This window comes from Pagrus pagrus (genome assembly GCF_965226575.1).
Source record: "Pagrus pagrus genome assembly, chromosome: 10".
Lineage (NCBI taxonomy): Eukaryota > Metazoa > Chordata > Actinopteri > Spariformes > Sparidae > Pagrus > Pagrus pagrus.
This window is the reverse complement of record NC_140194.1, coordinates 16,554,578-16,577,797: the sequence shown is the minus strand read 5'-3', so window position 1 is coordinate 16,577,797 and position 23,220 is coordinate 16,554,578. Positions and strand designations below refer to the sequence as shown.

Sequence of the window (23,220 nt, the reverse complement as noted above, 5' to 3'; positions counted from 1 at the left end):
CAGATGACTCATAGATTTGCTCAGGAGACATTAATAATCAATAAACTGGCAGAAAATCTGAAAAAAAAAATCCTAAAACAACAGGCTATAGGCAGTTTTATGGCATATTGTACCAGCATGTTAACTGCATACTGTAAAAGAGTAGCGCCATCTTCTGTTCGGAAAACAACGGCTAGATTACCACTAGACATAACATGCTTCTTTTCATCTTTTCACAGAGTATTCGGTGGCACTTTAGGAGCACCTTAGGTTTCAGCGTCCGCCTCTTTGACAGTAATAATTCATGTTGCTGGTGTGAAGATGCAACCTGTCACCTTGCAGTTGTGCAACAGTTTCAAACCATCAAGGTTCACTCCCACATGTCTGAACTTTAAAAAAGGAAGAGTTTAAAATTTGGATGACACCTATTTATACAGTCCTTTTTTTTACTTTTTCACAACCCTTTTTCTGATGTGTGACAGTGAATAAATCTTCCCTGATACAAGAAAGGTAGTTATACTTTTAGATGCCAAGTATGTACGGACACTACATGTGTGAGGACAAAAGTTTGGCTAAGGCAGGACGTTTTGAGCATGAACAAGAAAAAAAAATAATATAGGTTCAATTTAAAAATGAAAAACAGCCCAGAAAATTAAATATGAGAAACTGTAATCACATTTTCCAGGGGTGGCGAACATATCAAATTTTAAATGATTAATAAGAGTTTGGGTAGTGGCTAGTCGTGGTCTCTATGGTATGTAAAAGATGACGTTTTCCATGGTCTCCATTTTGCAGATAAGATCAGGGTGGATGGAAAGATGGAAAGGTGGAGTGAAGGGAAAAAAAGAGAGGAGAAGAAGAATAGTGAGCGAGCCAGTACAGCGACTTGACTGGAATTCATTTTCTGTGTGGAGAAAGAGTGCCACGAATGGGCAGGTCAAAAGACTGCAAGAGAGGGAGGAAGATTTCGGCTTCCCATAACTATTGTTTTACAGTTTAAGTTTATTTTAATATTTTAACTGGATTTAAGTAATTGGATTATTAGCCATTAGATATTTTGAACTACTCTGAAAATTGGGGGAAACACTGTAATGTTTTCACCCCATTTAGTAATGACTATGCGCGCTTGTGTACAAAGGGTGCACTAAGGTTTTTGTATTCAAGAGGACAGAGAGAGGAGGCTCTAGAATTAAGAAGAAAAGCCAAAAGGCCAGAGACGGAGCCGAGCAGAAGAGGTGAGATTTGGAGGGCAAACACAGGAAGCAGAATGCCTTTTAGGCAGCGATACCGTATAGTTATGAACAACATCCATTGACACACATCTACAGTATGAGAACAAACACACATACTGAGACTAAGTAGCTACAAGACATTAAATAATAGTGAGATCTATTGTCATTTAACACAAAGGTAATCATTTAAACTTCTAAGACATAGCTGCTCTCTGTAGAAGGACCAAACTTCTTACTCCGCAGTACAAATAGCCCATAAAAGCCTTGTAAGATTGGTCTGAAAGTTGAACCACCCAAAGGAAATAAATGACTGTAGATAAGTTTCTGATCAAAACAAAACCTGTGAGCCATTACGGGAAAACTAAGCAATAAAACTAACTCTCTACCAACCCAAAATGAACTAAAATATGGGTTCACACGTTTTTTTCTTAATGGAATAAAAGACAAATATATCTACACTACAAGCACATACAAAAGACAAAATACAATAAAATACTAAAAATACTGCATGTTAATATGTCAAAGAACAACATAACACTCACTCTACATCTCGAAACACTACCTGAGGCATTAACAGTTGTTACAGCTCACTGTGATAAAATAACCATATCTATTATAAATGAAAGGGAACAACAATATTTACACAACATCATCAACACCCCCCATAACCTGCTGAAATGGATAATCTTCTGCATTATATCCTATGGGACTTTTAATCAACTAATCTGGATGCAATGATGCAACATGACTCAGTCCCAGTGGGAAAATCACTCTAGTAGTCTCCCACTACTGGGATTAAGCCAATGACATGTTGTCTGTGCAAAGACTTTTCACACTGCTTCTGTGTGAACACTTGTTGTAACTGTTGATAGTGTAAACTTGTGAAAACCCCATGTACTGGTCTGCTGATACCGGTAAAAAGACAGGAGTAAGTGGAGAAATAATGGTATACATGTTTTCTGTAGCCGTCATTAACATCCCCCGCTGCAGCACGATAACCCAGGAAACAAAGGAAACCTAATCACATTAGAGGTACATTTAGGTTCACATTAAGGAAACGTATATGAATAAGCAGGTCAGCGGGAGGAAGGAACATCATCAACACGCATTCACGATTCACAAAGCAACCAACAGCAGTGAATTCTCAATCCTGTGAGGGCATGTGGTGACAAGCCATCCAGTACCTTAACATGCTCTACAACCTATTGAGAGGGATTTCTTTGACATTTCCCTCAAGACTAAAGGGATAATCCCCTTTATAACTCTCTGTACCTGATATGGCCTTGGCCCTCGACAGTCTATTTAACCCTCGAGAGAGTTCAACAAAACAGCTTCACTTAGAGAGCAGCTAGAGAGGCTCTCTTGTCTGACAAAAGGCCTTTGGCTACGATGACGAGGAGGGAAATCTGTATTATATGTGTCAAAGAATGGAGGTCAGTGCAGGGTGATGGATCGGAGGGGGATGACGGCTTCGGAGAAGAGAAGAGGAACATTTTTTTTGGGACTTACTGAGCTTTTTGGGTCATCACTGGCAGGGGAAGGTCCTCACTCATGTAGTCCAGCTCGTCAGTTAAGCTGTTGGCGCGGGAGATGTCGATGGAGGTGCTGTTATCATGATTCCTCCTTACTGAAGACAACAAATACGACATATATTATTTCCAGAACACTCATATTTGGCTGATAAACTCTATACAAGTTTAACTGCTGATTATTTTAAAATTATTATTAATTTTGGTTGGAAAGAAAACATTTAGATGCACAGCTCTAAAGCTAACAGATACCTTTTAAGACCTCAAGTAAATATCAATACACATAGTTTGAAGGATATTTTACATCGTAGAGGATGTAATTTCTTATGTTAAGATGAATAATAGTTTGACATATCCAGACAAATGACAAGGTTGTGGTCGAAGGCAAATACAAATGATAGAAGTGCAAATATATTTAAGTGTGAGGGTGAGTAAAAGCAGACACGAAGAAACAGAAAGATACCTGGAGAGCCAGGGCAGCTCAGAGTAAAAGACGACCAAGAATGGTGAGGAGGGCCTGAATGCATGCAAAAAAAAATCAAAATAGGAAAGAAGAAACAAGGAGAAAAAGAAGAACGGAAAAAAAGTTGAAACAAACACCTGTTTTATTAGTGAGTTTCTTGATTGTTCAGTCGCTTGGTGTACAACAAAAATGTATTTAAGGGGCACTTCACTCCAAAAATACATAGTTCTCCTCTACCTGTAGTGCTTTTATCTAATTGTTTTAGTGTGAGTTGTCGAGTTTTGGAGAGATTTTTGTCTCCTTTTGAATTCAATGGTACTAGCTGGCACTCTTGTTTGGCTTGTAGTGTAGTGTTTGCAAAATCAAAAGAACCCACATCACTGCGCAGAAGGAAACTTGCATCTACTCATGGACAAGAGGCTTGTGACCGAGCGGAGTGTGAACACTAATGGTGTCCTCCTTTGCTGAGCTCTAACATAAGCTAGCTTAGTTAGCTTAGCTGTCCCACTGTCACAGATAAGTAGGAGCAAAATGCAGTAGACAGCAGGCAGGATGATCAGTGGATGAAGTTTTATTCAGGATCAAGACAACACAAGGAACAGGGAAACTCAACAAGGACTGAACTTGACTGGACTGGACTTAAATACAACCTAAACTAATGAGGGGATGAGGTGCAGGTGGAGAGAGGTGGAGAAACACAGGTGAGGGTAATGAGTGGAAAATCACTAGGAACAAGGAAGGAGCTGATAGGCTGGAAAAACACAGGAAACAGGGCTGGGCTAATTAGACAGATGCAAGACAGGTGTGGAGACAAAAACAGCTGGTGAGGAGCTCAAGAGAACAGGAGGGAAACAGCAAAAGACCCAACAAAAACCCAGAAAACACATAAAACACGAATAAAATGAAACTGAAATGACAGGACCATGACATTAGTTAGCTAGTCTCTTGTCCATGACTTTTTCACGCTTTCTTCTGCGCAGTGATAGGGTGTAGAAAGAAAATTCCTACATGAAAGTTCCTTCATGAAACTGTCTGTGGATGATCTTGAATATATGGGACATGATTTCTGGAAAGAGACATTGCTGTTGACTTTTTCAAATGTTTTTTGTTTTGGCGCTTTGAGGATCACAAGCCTTGTTTCATTTAGTTTCATTATATTTGAGAGAAGGCAGACGTCACTGCAGCCAATACCTCCAAATTACAGCAACTCACACCAAAACTGTCTAGATGGATGAATAACACAAGGGGTAAGAAGAAATATATTTTTTTATTTTATTTTAGGACGAACTGCAAAACCTCTACATATGAGAAGAAATTAAGTGATTTCAGATTTGAGTTAAATATTTTTTAACAATTTATGCGTGGAAACAGAAATTGCAGCGCTCCAGTTCAACAGTGCAGCTGGCTGGCTGCTGGCTCGGCTAAAACAACAGCAAAGAATAACATGTGTAGCTGGGTCTTGACCTGCAGTCAGACTGTCAGAGTCTGAGGTTGACAAGTCTCTCCTCCAAACCACCAGGCCTCCATTGTGATATAAAGAATGGAGGCAAATCTGTGCCCAAGAACAGAATGACCATGCCAATTCAAGCAAAATCCATTCAACCTCTCTTGTGCTCCATCATCGAGTTTGTTTAACATTGTCCAATCCGGAAGCAGAGACAGCAATTGAGAGAGGGAAGGAGAGAAAGTGAGAGAGGGGGGGTGATCAGAGCTAACAAGAGCCACCTTTAGCCTCGACTTCAGCTCACTGAAGGAGATGTGAACTGGCTTATCGGCTACACAAACAGGATAAGGTTTTATTAACAGCATGTCGTTTATCAGGCCCATCAGCGCGAACGTGTTTGGTCGGGAGAGTATGAGCAAAGATCAGGAGAGGTGGAAAGACAGGAAAAGGGAAAGAAAGAAAGAAAGAAAGAAAGAAAGTGAGAAAGAGGTTCAAAGAGAGAGAGAGGCGCTCCATTGAGAGATTCTCACAGACAGGGAGGTGAGTAGGGCCAGACAGATAAGTGGAGCGATAAGCTGACTAAATCAAACAATGACCAGTTTATTTCTGACCACTGGAGCTCCACAATGGCCGCTTATCAACTCCCCCCTCCTCCTCTCTCTCTAGGTCTAGGTCCCCACAGTCCCCTGGGCCCCTGTCCATTCCTAGCCAGGCCAGCCCTGTTCCTCACCCGTGGTGTTGGCAGGACACCCAGTAAAGAAAACAGGCCAGGTCAACCCGGGACCAGTGTCTGAGTCTCTCTGCTTGGCTCTGGTTTGGTCCGGTTGGGGACAAAGGCCTAGCCAGCCAGCGAGTCTAATTAAAATACTGTCTGGGCCACATTAAAAAGGCAGGCTAGCTAATGATTAACACAGAGTAGATTTTAAAAGGAGACAGAGAAGTACTTAAACAGTGGAAGGGTCTACTGGTTAGACAGTGCAGTGCAATCACATATACACTATATATTCAGCCCTTGTGTTTGCTCTGAAGATAAAGAATAACAGATATAAAAAAGCGTATGCATTAACATACTAGATTATGGAACAGAAACTTCCAACCAAAGTACACTACAACATTTGTTAACATCATCATGTGATGAAGGAGTGAAGACTCACCTGGTTGTCTGAACACTCTGGTGATTCCTGCAAAGACAGGTGGAAATGTTGTTAATTTGGATTGCAACATGGCTCGAGCACATATTGACACATCCTTCCGACTGATGAAATCAATAATCTCTATCAGTTGCTGCTTTGCAACACAGCAGCATTCTGTTGCACAACCATTTCCTCCTTTATTGACATGGACAATACATTATTTGTCTGTTGCCAAGCACTTCAGTGGAAGGTGTGTATTTAAAGTGGCTATTTATCTATACTCTTTGAATAACATGACAATGACAATGTGAAAGGGATTGCTCGTAATAAATTACCAACTGAACCAGCTCCCCCCAGCCTTGCTGAGCTTCACAGTGACTTTCAGCTCATCGTTTAGATGTCAGGCCCTTAACTTTACTGTTCTGATTCGCTCTCATTGCTCTCAAAGTGACATTTTTGGCTGCAGCAGGAAGCTATTTTCAGTAAAGAAGTTATCAAAAATCCACTGTATGCTACCTGCTCAGCACCGAATGGCAGACGGACACAGTTAGCAACTAGCTGTTGAACATAGTAGTGTATTTAGCAGCTAAAGAGTCAGATGGAGGCCAAAACCACAGCCAAAAGTGATAACATATTTGGCTTACATTGGCCAGGTAACCAAGTTCACACCCCAGACGAACACTTATGTTGTTCCATAAGTGCTGGATGTCTAAATAAGCAACTGTTGTGTGAACAAGTTGGCACATCAGCTTAAAATGCGATGATATCTCAATGTGGTGTCCATGACTTGTTTGCCCCGAAGTGGTCATAAAAAAAGAATATCATGGACAACAGTAAAAGCATCAAAGACAGTATGGCAAAAGCATGATGGCAGGTGATATTGATCATCCATATTGTGTTTTAATGCAACAGTTTACTTAACTGATTTACCATGCAGCTTATACATTGTTAGCTGACTCATAAACCACAGTGCTTCATAAAACCATTCAAGATACATTTGCAACTCTTTTAAGGAATCTAGCAGCCCAGTTCCAGACTGAAACAGTGATGCTAAAACAATAAATAAAGAAGCAGCAGCCCTGCTGTAGACAGTTAACATTGCAGATGCCTGTTTTATGGCTGGATCTGAGGCAGAGATCATACAGTCCCACGCTGTTTCAACTCTCCACATTATCATTAGTGACAGCAGGCTGCAGGCTTCTTTACATGGTTTTATGTCATCCACAGCCTGGCCAGTTCTTTTTTCCACTCCATAGTCTCAGCATGTGTGTTTATTTATTTATGTTTATTTACTGATTATATAAGCAGGACATTAACATTTTTAGAACATTTTAGAACGTACTGTACAACGCGTGGAGTAAGTTTGACTTGATTGCTTTTTCCACATGGACTTAAGACACATGTTCTCCTTCATTATCTGAGATCCACCCAATTAAGCGGGAAACTAAACAACTTTTCCCCTCATAAGTGGTTGCTCTTCTCGTGATGGTCTGCCTTTATGTCAAGTTTATGCCACTCCATCTCCTTTTATGATTGCACGCTTTGACAGGGAAAACTCATAAAGTGCATTTATTAACCTGGAGTCTGGGTCAATTCATTTGGCGGGGATGTCTTTTAACACAGGAAGTTAAACCAAACCCTAAACCAACCAACCAACCATCAATCATACACTATGTGCATCAAAGTGTATTAAAAAAAAACATAGTTTCGATTGTCATGGCAACTATAGACCAAATTTTATAATTATCTAATACTAAATCTGAAATCACCGCCATCAGTCTGTCCATGCCTCTTCAGCCTGATGACAGAAAGAAAACACAACTTGGCTTTGGCATGACTGCAGCAATATTGGCAAACTGCAAGTGGCATAGCAAGAAATTCCCACTTGTGACCTTGACAAGTCCGTATTTTAACATTTTTCCACTTAAGCCCAGTGTGAGTGTCTGTGGCCAGCAAAGGGGACAAGTGAAGCAGTAAAGAGCCTGTAACCATGACCTCTAATCACCACTGAGACTGTAATAGCTTCCATCTGGCCTACTGAAGACACCTGGCAGCCATCTTGGGTCTAAGGGGATTAGGATAGGGCCTCTGTTTACTGTGTGAAAATGAGAAACCAGCACATAACAACTCCTCCCATAATGTGTTATGGTCTGCACTGTTTGTATGAACAGGGAGAACCAAGCTGCAATGTTTTGCAAGAGGTTAGCTCTAAACACCACATTCAGGTTGTCTGTTCTTTAATTACTTTGTACATCAAGTTGAAACAACTACAATATTACAATGACAGAATTTTGAATATGACTAAGATTCTGGGTTCTCACACTTTCTTAAACATCAAATTCAATGTCTTTTTAAGGACTTTCCAGGCCGACTTCCCTCAAATTCAACGACCCAACACAGCATACTCTGAGACACAGATCGAGGTTTATTGCGGTTTCAACACTGAGAATTTTTATAATGAGGCCTAGCAGCCTTTACAGAAGCGCACCGACAACAATTAGAAAGAGAGAGAGGCTTGAATGTGTGCGCACTTCTTAATTGTGCTGCTTTGTTACAGAGATGGCAGAAATATGTGGCCTATTTACTAACATTGAAGACTTCTATTCTTGCATAAAATATATAAATTCAAGCACTTTCAATGATCCATGTCTATTTATGTCTATTTAAAAAGAAAACCTTATGGCCTTGATTTTTTTTTCCATCAAATTTACAGACTTTTGAGGATTTCAACCAGTTGTGGGCACCCTAAAGAGTCTACCAGCTCTGTGAGGTTGTTTTCAGCATATGTCAGCATGCTAAGACACCTGTGATGATAATGTTAACATGGTGATGTTTAGCACTTTAGTCACTATGTTAGTTTAGCATGTTACCATGACAACATTTACTAATTAGCACTTAACACAAAGTACCGAGAGATTGATGGGAATGTAATTGTTGTTACAGGTATTTGGTCGTAAGCCAGAGTGTCAGACAAATTAAAATTTTGACCTGGTGAAGGCGCTAAATGAAAACTGAAGGGATCCCCAGAGTTATTACAAATCATCATGAGGGGGGCACTAATATCTGTATTCAATGGCAGTCCATGCAATAGTTGTTGAGACGCAATCTCATAGTTGAATGAAAGACTGAACGAATGAGATGACTAAGTTATTATGATTTAGCATGATCTCCTGTTGTGCAGTAACAGTAACAGCAGAGAGCACCCAACAGAATGAACACGCATTGTGACCTCCTTTGAATAGGCCACCATTTTTGATAATCTGATGATGGCATTATTAGATCTTGTAAACTGGCAACAGCATTATCTGGGGGGTCTTATTTTACATTTATTTACAGTACTATTTTTGCAATTATTCTAAATAAGGCTGACAATCAATCCCCCAATGCAAAAGGACAAGCTAACAGCTAATGTTTCTAAAGCAAGAGTTATTAAAGTGTCACTCCTTGTGGAGTGTTTCTTTTGCCTTTTAAATGGCCTGAATGCAAAAACACATCAAACTTTTACTGAAATAATGGATTTCCAAGGCCTTCAAGGCAGCATGACATCAATTTACGGCCCGCAACACACATTATTTCATCAAACAAAATTGTATTAAAAGGAACAGAAAAGACTTGCTTTCATTACTGCAGTAATTCACTTCTTCAAATGCCCTCCACATGACACAGGTTTCATTGCCAGCTGGCCTTGTAGCGGCAAAGATAACTTTACAACGATATTCAATACAATTCAAAAACACCTTCTTCAAAGAACATGGTATTCTGAGGTGTAACGTTTTGAATTAAGAAATCTGCTATTAAAAGGTCCAAAATGAAGTCAGTTTAATCAAGCAGTAATAAAACAGGGCTCAGTGCTTTCAAGTTTAATCTTGGCAGATTGTCTGGGACTGAGTTGTTGAAGGATATTTATAGAGGTTGGCTGATTTTCTTTAAAACACAGGCACTAGAGTTTGTGGACCACAGACTGAAAAACTAGCAAGTGGCAATCACCACTGAAATGTATTTGATATCAACTTGGACACTGTGCATTACAGTAACATGTCAAGAGCAGTGGTCTTCTCTGTATATTACCTTCAACTGCCCCCCCTGGTTCTCCCTGGAAAAATGAGACATCTTTCTTCTCCCCAGCATCCTCAATGTGATCGTAGGTGATCTGGGGGATCGATACAGCCCTCTCTGAGGCCACGCCCATCGATCCATTTCCTCTGGGCTTCAACCTCCTCTTGGGCCCCCTTCTCTGACAGACAGGAAACATCAACACGGTTAATACACAAGAAGTGTTTGAATACTGTGACGATATGCTTTAATCACAATTAACAGTCTTTAAAGAGCCATTATGATTTTTGAGTTGAACTAATTCTGCAAGCTAATCATTCACGCAAGCGTCTGTCTCAGTTTTGGATCCAGCAAATTTTCACTAATCTGAGCAGCATCTCCCCTCCAGAGAAGCAATCCACAAAGTCTTAGAAAAGCTCTTTATTTGGTCCCTCAGGGGCAAAATTATTTTGGGAGACCAACAAAAAGGCCCCATAAGTCACAGGGGCCCTCTACCACAATAATGTGGCTTGAGGGAATAGTTTGTCAGTGATCTATAAGGCTTCAGTTCATGCGGAGAGAAAATATCTCAGAAGTGCTGCCTTTAATGTTGGCTTCTCGTGATACTGTGTATTGTGTGTTACTTGATAGGATGGTCAGTGTGGGACTATAGTGGCAACAGAGACCGGAATAAATGTGGACCGCATTTGCATCAGTCCAAATAAACAAAACACTTAAAACTTAAGTTTCAGCATTGTAGAGGCATGTTCGACCAGCAAATTCATTTAACATAGACTGGAAAGCAGCCATTTTTGTAACTGCTGGCTATTTATCCTTTTGTGCTGCATGTTATGAGTAGGAATTGTAGCAAATAATTTACTGTAAATGCACATCTATGGTATATATTTAGGATTCTGACATTATAACTGAACTTTCATTTGTAATAGTGCAAATTGCTGCTAAGAGGCTAGTGCTACAATAGATTCCAGGTGTTCAAAATAGTTCAGGAAACATATTCTTTGAACAGTAAATGAACCATTCCAGCCATTTCAGCCAGGTGTTAAGCAGTCCTACTATGCCAAAAACACTGAAATACGAAAACATATTATTTTCTCACAATGTTTCTCACTAAGTTCACATTGTTGTCAGGCATCATAATCCTACCAAATTCTATGTTTGCACGCTGGTGACGTCAGCAGTACATGTTCAATCTCAGTTTCTTTGAGTGAGATCAGAGCAATGTGTTGTGTGAGTCAGTGAGTTTCTGAGGACCTAAATGGTGCCTCCGGTCCAAGCCTTAGACCCACTGACCCACACCAACGTCATGGACGTGGCCTTTACAGAAACTCAATTATTTGGACTCAATGGATCAGTCTTTGGCATTGACAGTTGGCCAGAGGTTCAATCCAAATACCCGAGGTTTGAATGACTCATTAGCAGAGAGAGTGAGAGAGGGAGGTGGTGGTGGGTGTCATAAGATTGAAGGAAAAAAAAAAAGAGAGAAAAGAGAGAGAGAAAGATGGAAGGGCAGGAAAAAAAAAACTGCAACAGACTCTGAGTTACAGAGAGAGAAAGATAAAGCAACAGAGACTGATGGAGTGATACAAAGAGGAGAGGAGGAAAAACCATTGTGAACAAGAATGAGGCAGAGGAAAATATGCAGAAAGAGATGAGACAGGAGAATTGGAGAAGAAAAAGAAAGAGTGAAATAAAGTCAGTTAAACAGGAGAGGAATTTTGAAAGACAGGGGAAAGAAAGGGGAGAGAGAGGAAAGTCAGAGGAGAAAGTCACATGCTGAAACAGAAAAGAGCGGAAGCAGCCTTCATTCTCCCCAATACATGTGGGTTCAATGCTACACAAAGATTTTTTTGTTGTTGTTCTACTAGACAAAGGTTTACTCCCATGAGAAAGGCGGCAGTGACATCATCTCAACTGACTGAGTCTTTGTCCGGCGGAGACAAAGGCCTCGAGTCATCCTGGTGGAGTCAGGCCTTCAGGGAGGGGGAGCCGCTGTGTGTGCGTGCATTTGTGTGTTTTGTGTGTCCTTCCACGTGTGTGTATGTTTGTGGGAACTTAACTTGCTCCTTTATGTTGCATGGCCTAGGCGCAACATAGCTAATATTGTTGTGAAAGGTGAACCGCACAAGAAGACAATACAGTGTGGGCCAGTCTTACGCAAATCCGCCCTGCAGTATCACAGTCCGGTGGCTTTTCTAACAACGCTCTTTTGTAGACTATCTGATGTTCTGCACCTTAAGCTCAGATGATTCTTTCAAAGGTCCACTGAAAAAGTGTTTTCTCATATATTCAAAATACTACACATTTACAAACGCTGCCATTTTCAAATGAGTTATCTTTAACCAAAAAATACGCAAATAAATGGTCATATGATCTGGATTTTAAGACTGGATGTTCTTATTTGTCTGGGTGGGGTTTCACCTTTATGGGATAGACACAATAAACAGTGAGACAAAGAGAGACAAAGAACTGAGAAAATGTCCCTGGTTGAATTCATTCCCACGACATCAAAAACATACTTTCATATTTTTAACAATACTGAATGGTTACGGAAGAAAACATGTGGAAAAAAGTAAATCAATTGTGACTGAAAATAACACAAACACCCTCGGCTCTGAATTTAAGTCGAACTGGATATTTACCGATATGTTCAGTTTCCTGATGGTGGGGCTGGAGTTGTCAGGTTCAACTACGTTGACAGCATCTGGAGTTAGAACGTACATTTTCCAAGTAACAGCACAGCCATTTGGTTTCTCTGCTGCATAGCACCTCCAAAGTGTCTGAAGCGGACAGGTTAAAGCACAGAATTAGTGCTAGTCAGTTGAGCAAGAATATTTAAACGAAGCATAGAACTAGGCCAGTGTTACAGAAATTCAGTGACATGAAAACATTTCTATATTTCTGTTGCTATTTATCTGTAAAGTGTCAGACATTCAAGATTCACATTCAACAAATACTCTATTATTTAACGAGGCAGTTCTATTCTATTCATGGTATTATCATTATTTTTTTCAAAAGTAATGAAGTGGATAGCTGCATTATTTTGTCAGTGGCCTGCAGAGGTGTCTGTGTCACAGGTGTCTTAACTTTGCTTGTGTCTCAATGTGTTCTGTGTAATTGTAACTCATGTAATGGTTAGCTTTTGGCACAACATAGCCACTTCTTCGTCTACCGTTTCACTCTTGGCAAGTGTGATACAGATCACCTTTTCCATGGCTCAACAGGAACTGCAGACAACAAATACTGTTACTTTTTCTCTCTGTTGAGTTTCCAGTGTTTGCTGAGCTTAACCTGGCAGATCTGAAAAGCTCCATTCAAAAATAAGTATCAGATTGTGAATATTTTTCTTGCCATGTTCGTGTTCCAATACAAAGTGTGGTATACAGGTCATATGTCTCCTGTTCAATCACTGATGAATCCTCGTCTGACCTGGTTTTTAATGCAAACCTTGTGGATTACTGCACTACATCTTTTAATGCTGAGCTGTTACCGCCCCATGCTAACCTGTATGTACCTGTATGAGGCAGGCTGCAGCAGGGATCTGCCTGTTGAAGTGCTTCTGTCTCTGCTTCTGTTGGACTTTCAGGGCAAACCCCGAACCCAGGATACCCTAATCAGAAAGAATAAGGTTGGACTGTATCGATCGATACTGCAAGAAACCACTAAGCGTAGAGGTTAAGATCCAGAATCTCAGACAAATAAAACCTATTTCTTAAACATTACATTGGTTCAGTCATACAGAAAAAAAGAATAGAGACAAAAATAGTCTAATTGTGCTTCAACACATAAATTGAGCTGAAATTAAAAATGAAAAACAGGAGTCAACCAAGCTGTAATAAGTTTGAGACTATGTGAAACAAAATTAGTATAATACATTTTTCCTGTTCATGAATTGCATATCATTTAGATTAAAATTATAGTTACAGCAGGCAGAGCAAAGAAGGAGATGGCGAAGACACTGAAGCAGGAGGCGATGGCCTTGCCTATCCACGTTTGAGGAATTTTGTCTCCATAGCCGATTGTGGTGACAGTCACCTAAAGACAGAGGGTGGATCAAGTTCATCTTACATCTATAAACATTCTCATAAGCAGATTGCAACATACTCAGCCCATTCACTGATGCAAAAAAAAAGTTCAGGACATTTAGGCCTAATGTGATTTCATCAGAATTAAAGCCACACAAATTGTAGGCTGAGGCAGGAGAATAGAAGGTGTCTTTTTAATACAATGAATAGTCATCCTTTCCTTTGAACCAGATGAACCTACTGTAAATGATGCAAATGTAACATAAATATAAACAATATTGCTTTAAATGTTAAACATTGCAGTTACATTAAGTAAGTGTCATTGAAGGTGTTCTCAATCTGCTTCTCGGGTGAATTGTAGAGATTGTGATATTTAATGTCCTTTTAAGTCTGTTTTCAAAGTTTGCATAACCTCATTAACTAGCAGATCTGTGCCATGTTAACATACCAAAAGATAAGGTAGCCACCTAGATGGCTATGCTGTATGGATGATTTACTTTACATGTCTCTTCCTCTCTTCCACACTGTAAATAATGCAACAAGAGTCAAAGCTACACGGCGGTTAACAGGCTTGTGCCAAAACAGAACTATCTTTAACAGAATATTCAAATTCATAGACTATTTCAAGTCCGGCTAGTCTACAGGACATTTCAAAATTGAGAAAAGAGATTGCAATTTATATCACTGATCCTGATTGCAATTAAATAGATCATGATATTATTGAGGTTTCAGATTGCCAACCCCAGAGAGTTCCCCCTCATTTCTTAAGAACTGCTGATGTAATGAAAATGTCAGTCAATGCAAAGCTCTCAAAGCTTTACCATAGCAGTCTATAACAGGAGTTAGACAATAAAGTAAGAAAAGTTCATCAGCCATTCCGGCCTTACTTCACAACTGTCAGTGATGGCGGGAGCATTTGAGGCTCTTGCTCCTCAAAGGGAATAAGATTCCCAACCACTAATCCCCAGCGAGTGTAGGAATTTGCCAGGGTGAGCGGGGGAAAACAAATACCTCTTGCATTTGCATGTACACCCACTTTGAAAGCCGAGCCAATTCTGACACATTCAGAACACACTTGGCTTACCGAGGGTGTCTATGGGGCATCGGCGCGTGAGCCGCCGCTGAGCGCTAACACAAAGCGGCTGATGTAAGGTGAGATACTTAAAAGGGCTTTGGGAGTAAAAAAGAAGGAGCAGGGGCGGGAAGGGTGGGTGGGTGTATGTTGGGGGGTGGGTGGAGTGGTGGGGGATTTAATCCCTCATCCACAAATCCGATGACTAAACAATGTCCTCCTGACCATCAGAGTGGAATGGTCTACTCAAAAACACTCCTCTCATTCAGATTGTAGGGTGTGTGGCAAAAAACCCCTCATGTCTACACAAAGGTCACAAACCTGGTCTTTGACAATGTGTTAGTTAGTGTGTGCATGTCTACATGCATATATACACATGTTCCTATGAATGCTGATCTCCAAGCATACGTTCTGTATGTGTGATTACACCCAATTCAAATGGGACTCTTTTTGAAGGTTAACCCTTATTAAGGTCCTTGTAATAAGCGTAAATTAACAGGTTATGAGGCCCCTATAAGTGCTTATTAGATTCTTATTAACATTAAAAATACTATATATAACATGTGTTAACAATAGAATAATAAACACATTCATTGTTAGATTATAATTCATTTATAAGAACCTATAAGAAACTTGACTGCTTAAAAACATTGATAAAGCTGAATTTTGTATAATTGTTTATAATAGCATTAAAAACATTAATAATACATTCAATAATACATACTAACTTAACTTTTTGCAGCTATCAGATCTAAAGCAAAACCAATGCCTAATTAAGGTTAATTACTCCTTTGTACACTCATATAGTCTATAACTGTTAATAAGCGTTTTATAAGATTTACAAGGGCTTTATTGCCTATTAACTTACACTTATTACAAGGATCTTTATATAAAGGGTAGCACTTTCTATGAAGCTCATGTCTACAATGCATTATAACACATTATGAGCATACTTGTAATGCCTTAAAATGCATCTATAGCAGTGAGTAATCATCATTATAAACAGTCATAAATATTTATAAAACTAATAATAACTCATTATGATGTCCATGTCTATTATGTATGAAAAACATACTTATAATGCATTATAATGTGCCTATACTTATAAGCAATCATGAATATTCAGAATGTTTTATAAGAATAATCATACATTATAATGCGTTTTATGTTGACCTATATGGTCAAGTATCAATACTTTATAATTGCTGGTCACTCACTAGTTTGGCAAGGATCATAATGTTAAAATTTTTGCATTTAAATAATACACTGAAATAATTTTATAGCACATTATAACCACTTTTATAGTGCACTATAATGTTATTGCCATTATAAGGTGATCAACACCCAGCTTGCAATGTATTACATCTGCCTATGACACATGGATTTAGTGTTTTTTACTAAATGTACCCAATGGCGACTCACAAGCTACTGGAAGTGGCCACTGGGTGATTTAAGTAAAAAAAATTAAAAATTCCTGTGTCATAGGCAGATGTAATACATTACAAGCTCGTTATAAGCCAGTGGTCACTGTTTTTTAGGTCGGTGGCAATGACCTAAATTATACTAATGTTAATAATGCATTAATGAATATTTATGCTTATAACTATGATATTAAGGCTCTACAGGCGCATAGGTATGTTCATAATATGTTATTATGCATTGGCTTCATAGACAGTGTTACAGCACTATGAGCTCTCCTTTTCTCTTTTAACATTGTGTCCAGGTTGAAGCTAGAAAAGGTTGTTAAAACCAAACAGCCATTACCTTACCATAAGGAATTGGCAAAAGAAGAAGAGAAGCAGGAAAGGTAAGGGAGTGAGCGAGAGAAAGAGGGAGAGAAGGGGATATGAATCATTGCATCGGCTTGTCCTCCAGCTGTGCCCCACACCTGCACATCCGAATGTGGAAATCATGCCAAGTGAAGGAATACACGCTGGGAGGGCTTAGCATTCTCCAATCAGCGCAATCTCATTTCAATAAGCACACACACACACCCACACACACACACACACACACACACACACACACACACATACATACACTCAGAAACCTGACCAAACCTATTATAAAAGCGTTTCATGATTCACAAGTTTACAGTCTCAGAAAAACAAAAAGGTGCAAATCCCAGACCCCGATTCTTTTCTCGGCATTGTGAGCAGAGCAACACAAATAACAGCTTTCTTCAACTTTCCATAGAGCCGCAAGGAGCACTGTGACCCCTCTAACCCTCGTTACATAAAGGTAGTAATCCCACAATTAAAGTTTTAATTAAGGGAACTGACACTTTATATTGGTGCTCTAAAAGTTCTTTGAGCCAAAGAGCCCAGAGGTGAATGGTTTATTACCGTCTCTTTGTGGCACACTGATCCCCTGCACAAGGCTGCCATAGGTTTCTCATTACTCTGCGCTTTCAATTCAAATGTTTAATTAACTACTCTGGAAACTCGAGCCTCAGTACAGAGGGAATAAGCAAAACCAGCTCTACGCACGGAAAACATCAACACACCTGCCTGTGTGTTAAGTGTTGCAGCAACACATGCATGCTGCATGAAGAACCAAAGAGGAGAATAAAAAAAACACAAGGACGTTAATAATTGGTCTACCCAGGGTGGGCTAGCAATCTCCATTTTTCTAGTTAAGACTCCACTTGTGAGTGCATTGTGGAGATTATTTATTGCAACTCTTTTGAGAAAAGAATCTTTTTTCATGTACGTGTGATGTGGCCTTTCAGGTATGTAAGCTGTGTTGGGAAATTTAATTGGCATTCAAGGAGGAAGTAATATATGCATAGCAAAAAAACAACATTTTGAGAATGTTCTCATACAAACATACACATTAAAAAACATCAGTGAAGGACTTGCTTCTTCTAAACCTTACCACGCCCCACCACAGGGCATCGGCGTAGCTGGAGAAGCCTGTCTTGCCCTCCTCATCCACAGCATCCTTCTCCGCCAAGTAGACAAAGTAGGATGAAAAGATCAGGCCAAGGAAGCCGATGTACAGGGTGGTGATCAGCTCCTAAAAAAAGAAAAATAAAGATTATACATACAACTGTATCAAACTGCAGTTTTTGGCATTTCCGTGTTGTCCATTTGGCTCCATGATTGTGTCATGGCAGAAAGCGAGACAGTTTTTATCCTTTGTCCTTACACCTATAGAGCCATGTGAGAGATGACGTGAAATAGGACCATAGTTCTGTAAACTCAGCTGAAGACCTCCAAAAAGTCACCTCGCTGTACCAATGTTGGCTTAAGACATTCTGTTAAGGATTAACAATTGAATTAGTATCAGTCTTTTACAGGCCTTGTAGGACAGGATCACCTACATTCATGAAACCACAGAGAATGTGTTACCATTGTCTTCTATGCAATATAGTACATTTTAGTGTTATTAAGGTTAAATACAGCATGGGGGAAAAATATTCAAACTACTATTACTACTGAAAATAATTTGTTTCCTGTCTTGAGGATGTCGTACCTTAACTTGCAGGCAAATGTAGATACTGCTGAATGATACAGATTCTGAGCACACATCCTAACGTGCTTAGACTGTTCATTTCCACCTTATTGACACTGCTCAAGGCATTTCCACTAAACAGAGCACATCATTTGATAAAGTGGTCATCTGACAACAGGAGGATGGCAACAAATCAAATTAGGCTCATCTTGGATTCATCTTACATGTATTTTCCTGATCTTTGCACACAATCCTCTCTGATCAGTCCTGTTCTTGTTATGCATCAAAGAGACGTGAATGTCAGATTTGACTATAACCAAAGAACACAGTCTTCTTCGGGGATTAAGAAAAGAACATTACATCCTCTGGCTTCATTGTGTATCAGCCTGAGAAAATGCTAAAGCAAGGGTACGAGGACACAGTGAAAAAGAAGATCTTTCTTCTTCTCCTTATAAAGTCAGGTTAGCTGTGGCTTATTTTTACACATGTGTGCATGTACTTCTGACTGCGCCAGTGGATTTGTTGTAATTAGCAGTGAATTGACCAGGAAGGTGAGGTGAGGTCTGTGCACTCAACCTAGTGTAGAGGAACCTACAGCTAAGTGAAATAAAAGTATTTTTTTAATCAAGAATAGTTTTCATCTTCTTCTTTTCTTTAACTGGCGGAAATGGGCTTCCATAGAGATATGTGATATCTCTAGTGTTCGTATGGATCACAAAGCTTATGATCCATGCCAACACTGATTTAACAGCATTAGCTTGGATACTTTCGACCTACCTGTCGATGAATAAAGACTACAGATCCCAGGAGCCTCCACGTTCCTCCCTGTCGATCCACATGGAGCATGCGCAGGATTTGGAGGAAACGGATGCCCCTGCAAAACAATACACCGCCTCATCTGTCTCATTATAATCTGATCCCTGTCCAGCTACTGGTAAACAATAAAATTGCAGAACAAAACAGTTGCTCTACCTGATGGCAGATGTTGCAAACACTTGGCCATTGGACCCTACGCCGAGCACAATGATTGACGCAATGACCACTATCAAATCTGTAAGAAAGAGAGATTAGAGCGACAGATTGCAATCACTTCAGTTTCAATGAAACCTTGCGCTACATAAAGCCTTACGTTGCTCTAATGATCAAAGCTGTTGATATACAAGAACAATTTATGACATCCATTGTATTAAATGGGAGCAAAGGAAAATGCCAGGTGCACCTATGATTGATATGGGCTTCCTGATAAAGCGGAGGCGTCCTTTGATGCCCGCATATTTGCTGCGGCAGCCTGCCGACCACAGCCGGACCACATACTCTGTGCCAAAGAACAGCACCAGCACAATCTCCTGTGGAGCACAATGCAAACACAGAGCAAGGGTTACATGAATCCATTGGTACTGAGACTATCATTGTGAAACACATACAGGACGAGGGGATGTGGAAGTAGATAAGGTATCAGTTCTAAACACATTGATAACACTTTGCCATGCATTAAGACTAATCTAAAAGCATTACGCTCATTATAATCAATCACAGAGATTTACGACATGATATGAGTGGGTAATGACAGGTGTGTGAGACAGAGAAAGAAAGACACTGAGGTGGTCTAGTACCAAGATCACCCAACCAACCAGGTGGAAAGATGGAGGCTGATAACATGGCTGATGACAGCTCACATTGAGACAGGGTCAATGGCTAAGTGATTGAAGCCACAGGGGGGAGATGCCATCACGCTGCTGCTTAACAGATAAGAAAGCTAAATAATCAACTTGGGTGTTGAGATGTTTTTATATTTGCAAACCTTTCTGCAGCACTAGAAGAAGACATACAGTATATGCAACTGCATATCTCTTATGGTTGCTGTTTTTAAATTGTGTTCCAATATATGCCTTTGTGCATTTGTTTCTCTATTATGTGCATACATGTGCACCTCTGTGAATTCACTGACCCCGTCTGATGGAGATCGTGTTCCTGGCCACCGTGTATGCATAATATTTAGCCACCATACTGTCTGTTAAAACCTAAGGCCATGTGGGTGGCCATCTCGCTGATTGCTTGAACTGGCTGCTCCCTGACCACCCCTTGTATGAAACTTAATACCATGAGCCCTGCTGCAATAACACAGCACCACAGAGCCCCAAAACAATGACCTGTCAGTCAAAGCAGACACTGTTCTGGCTGGCAAAAGCGTCGCTCTCATATGAACACATAGAGAAAACTCACTGATGTGTGCATTTAGTGATACTTTTGCAACAATACAATAAAAAAACTACATTTTTTAATACCAACCTAAGGCCTCTATCAGGCTCATCATATTGATGGTGCAGACAGACGGAGAGTTACTTTTTGCTGCTTTCGGAACAATCAGTTTGCCCATTTTCATTAATTAACCTTGTTTACAGCTTTAGATTTTGCGCTTCAGTCGTCTGGCCTGGGATCCCTATACCCTTTATTCATCTCCATGAATTGCTCATTTTCTGTCACTGAGTTAAAGACAAAGAGAGAGGAAGATAAAGAGGCCTAACTGGAGACAGAGACGGGCAGAAATGGTTCAGTAAATCTCTATAACGTAGCCTGATAATCAGACTGAATTACCATTTGGTTTCACTTCATTCATTCAGATCTGAATCGCTGAACAAATCGAAGATCTGGGCAGGCATTCAGAGGCCTGGAACCAAGTTATCTATAACATCCACTCCAGTTGAACTTGACCAGCCAGCCATAGCCTTATTGTTTGTGTAGGAAAGTAACAGACTATGTTTCGAGTCCCTCTCGCTGGGTCTGTATAACACTGTATAATCAGTTGTGAAGGGTGTTAATTGTGCTAGCGGATGAGGTTCTATCTGCACAAATGTTTTATATTCTTTATATTTCGGACTTTATAAAGTTGTATATTACACTGACAAACATTGCAATATATATATAAAGCCTCTGGTGTTATTTCATAACTGGGTTAATGACGTTCTTAGCATTCGTTAAAATTTTCACACAGTCAGAACAAAACATCAGCACAAACACCAAACGCCGCACATCAATTCATCAAGTTTAGTAATTATGACATCTGGGTAACATTTGAAAGTCAAAGGCACACATGAATTTGGGGAATTTGAAGGGATTAGCCGTAATAATTCCATAAAATGGGTCATCCAGATGTTGGGGTGTTTTTGTGTGTGCATCAGAAACCGGCAGCTACATGTTTACTGAAAACAGCCGCCTGTTGGCGCAGCCATAATCTCGTCACGCCAGACGAGGATGAAGCTCACTGAAAGAGCTGCTTGGGAATTACGGTGTCAGACGAAAATGTGATTAGATTGCTTCATCTGTGTGTGCCACTATAAGAAAGGTGCACACACACACAAAGTCACACAGAAGCTTTACAAATCTTTTGAAACTCATGGATGGCACACAATCCAAAGTTACTAATAAGTTATTAAGATTGGATTTCAGATGATAGTGTCAATCACACTTAGTTTGCACATGCTGTGTCAGAGGTGTGGTGGTTAATAAGGTAGATTTACAGATATTACAGATATTAGATGTTTACTCAAATTTTTAAGATGTGACTGATAATCATGACACAATTATTACACCTCAGTTATCTACTCCCAACAAACGGTTTAGTTCCTGTTATGTTCTTTTCATGAGGTTTTGTTATGAATATTATCTTATTATCATGGATTGTAAACATCCGTACACTGTTGTTATATTAAATTTGGTAACAAATGAATCACTTGTGGGAGCAATAACCGCTTCCTTCCAATTAGATTTCAATATTTCTCATATTAGAAAATAGTCTAATGGTGCCACTCAATAAAAGTTTAATGTTTGCATCTATAATATGTGGCACATTGCATTGAGGGGGTTGTTAGAAGAAAGGAGTGTACTGTACATGCCATGGACACAACTATTTTCGTTCCATTGTGGAAATTTGGATACATTTCCTCACCCAGAATCTGGACACTTAATGTTGGACAGTGAATGCAGTGCAACTTGGGACAGGGGCAACAACAGACTAGGAAAGATGTGGAATGCTTCAGAAACACCTGTTTGGAGCATTCCACAGGTAAACAGGTTGGTGAGAGTGATTACTATCAGGTGACAGTAGCGTGATTGGTATGAAAGGGGCATCCTCAAAAGGCTCAGTCATTCACAAGCTGGGATGGGGCGAGGTTCAGCACTTTATTGAACACATACTTGCATAACCAATATTACTACATGGCCTCGGGAACTAAAATCGTTGTCGGTAAACACAGCGTGTTTGCAAATGATTGCAACATGTTTATATTCAAGTTTTAAACAGTGTCTCAACTTTTTGGTATTGTGGTTGTATTGCATTGTATAGTAGATAGAGAGATTCATAGATAGCCTTAATTCCCTTGTTGGGGCATTGTCTGCACCTGCTCTTTGTGTTATAGCTGTGTTGTGATTGTTTACCAATAATGAATTCACACTTTCACATTTGCTTCTAGTAACATCCTCAAAGGGAATCCATTGTAAGTGTGTTTAGTGTACTTACATGTAGTGAGGGCAGATGGTTGAGTAAAATGTGTTTAAATTTCTAAATGTGCGCTGAACAAGACTTGGGTAAAAGAGAGGATGAAGAGATCCATGTCGCACACGTGTGTGTGACTGTGTGTGTGCATGCTTCTGTGCCTCCTGCCCGGCCTGGCTAGCTTTACTTTGGCAGCTGCCCTGAAGGCCAAATATCCTCAAGGACTAATGTCCCCTCTGCCTTCCAAAACAAGCAGCCTGTGATTCACGCATGTCAGCTAACCCTGAACTTTCTAAGTATAGCTACTACCACCGCTATATGCCACCATGACACCACTAACGGAGC

General features: G+C 39.9%; 1 protein-coding gene across 1 annotated transcript in view; it reads right to left on the bottom strand.

Moving 5' to 3' along the window:
- Nucleotides 1-23,220, bottom strand: part of kcnq1.2 (potassium voltage-gated channel, KQT-like subfamily, member 1.2) — a 180,917-nt gene that overhangs the window by 139,797 nt on the left and 17,900 nt on the right. Inside the window, exons 4-13 of the mRNA XM_084363366.1 lie at nt 19,603-19,729; nt 19,356-19,434; nt 19,161-19,257; nt 17,805-17,945; nt 13,755-13,865; nt 13,345-13,440; nt 12,473-12,610; nt 9,849-10,014; nt 5,802-5,828; nt 2,721-2,838 (exon numbers count right to left, since the gene is read on the bottom strand). Coding sequence (XP_084219492.1) covers nt 2,721-2,838; nt 5,802-5,828; nt 9,849-10,014; nt 12,473-12,610; nt 13,345-13,440; nt 13,755-13,865; nt 17,805-17,945; nt 19,161-19,257; nt 19,356-19,434; nt 19,603-19,729 — 1,100 coding nt within the window. The remainder of the gene's footprint in view (nt 1-2,720; nt 2,839-5,801; nt 5,829-9,848; nt 10,015-12,472; nt 12,611-13,344; nt 13,441-13,754; nt 13,866-17,804; nt 17,946-19,160; nt 19,258-19,355; nt 19,435-19,602; nt 19,730-23,220) is intronic.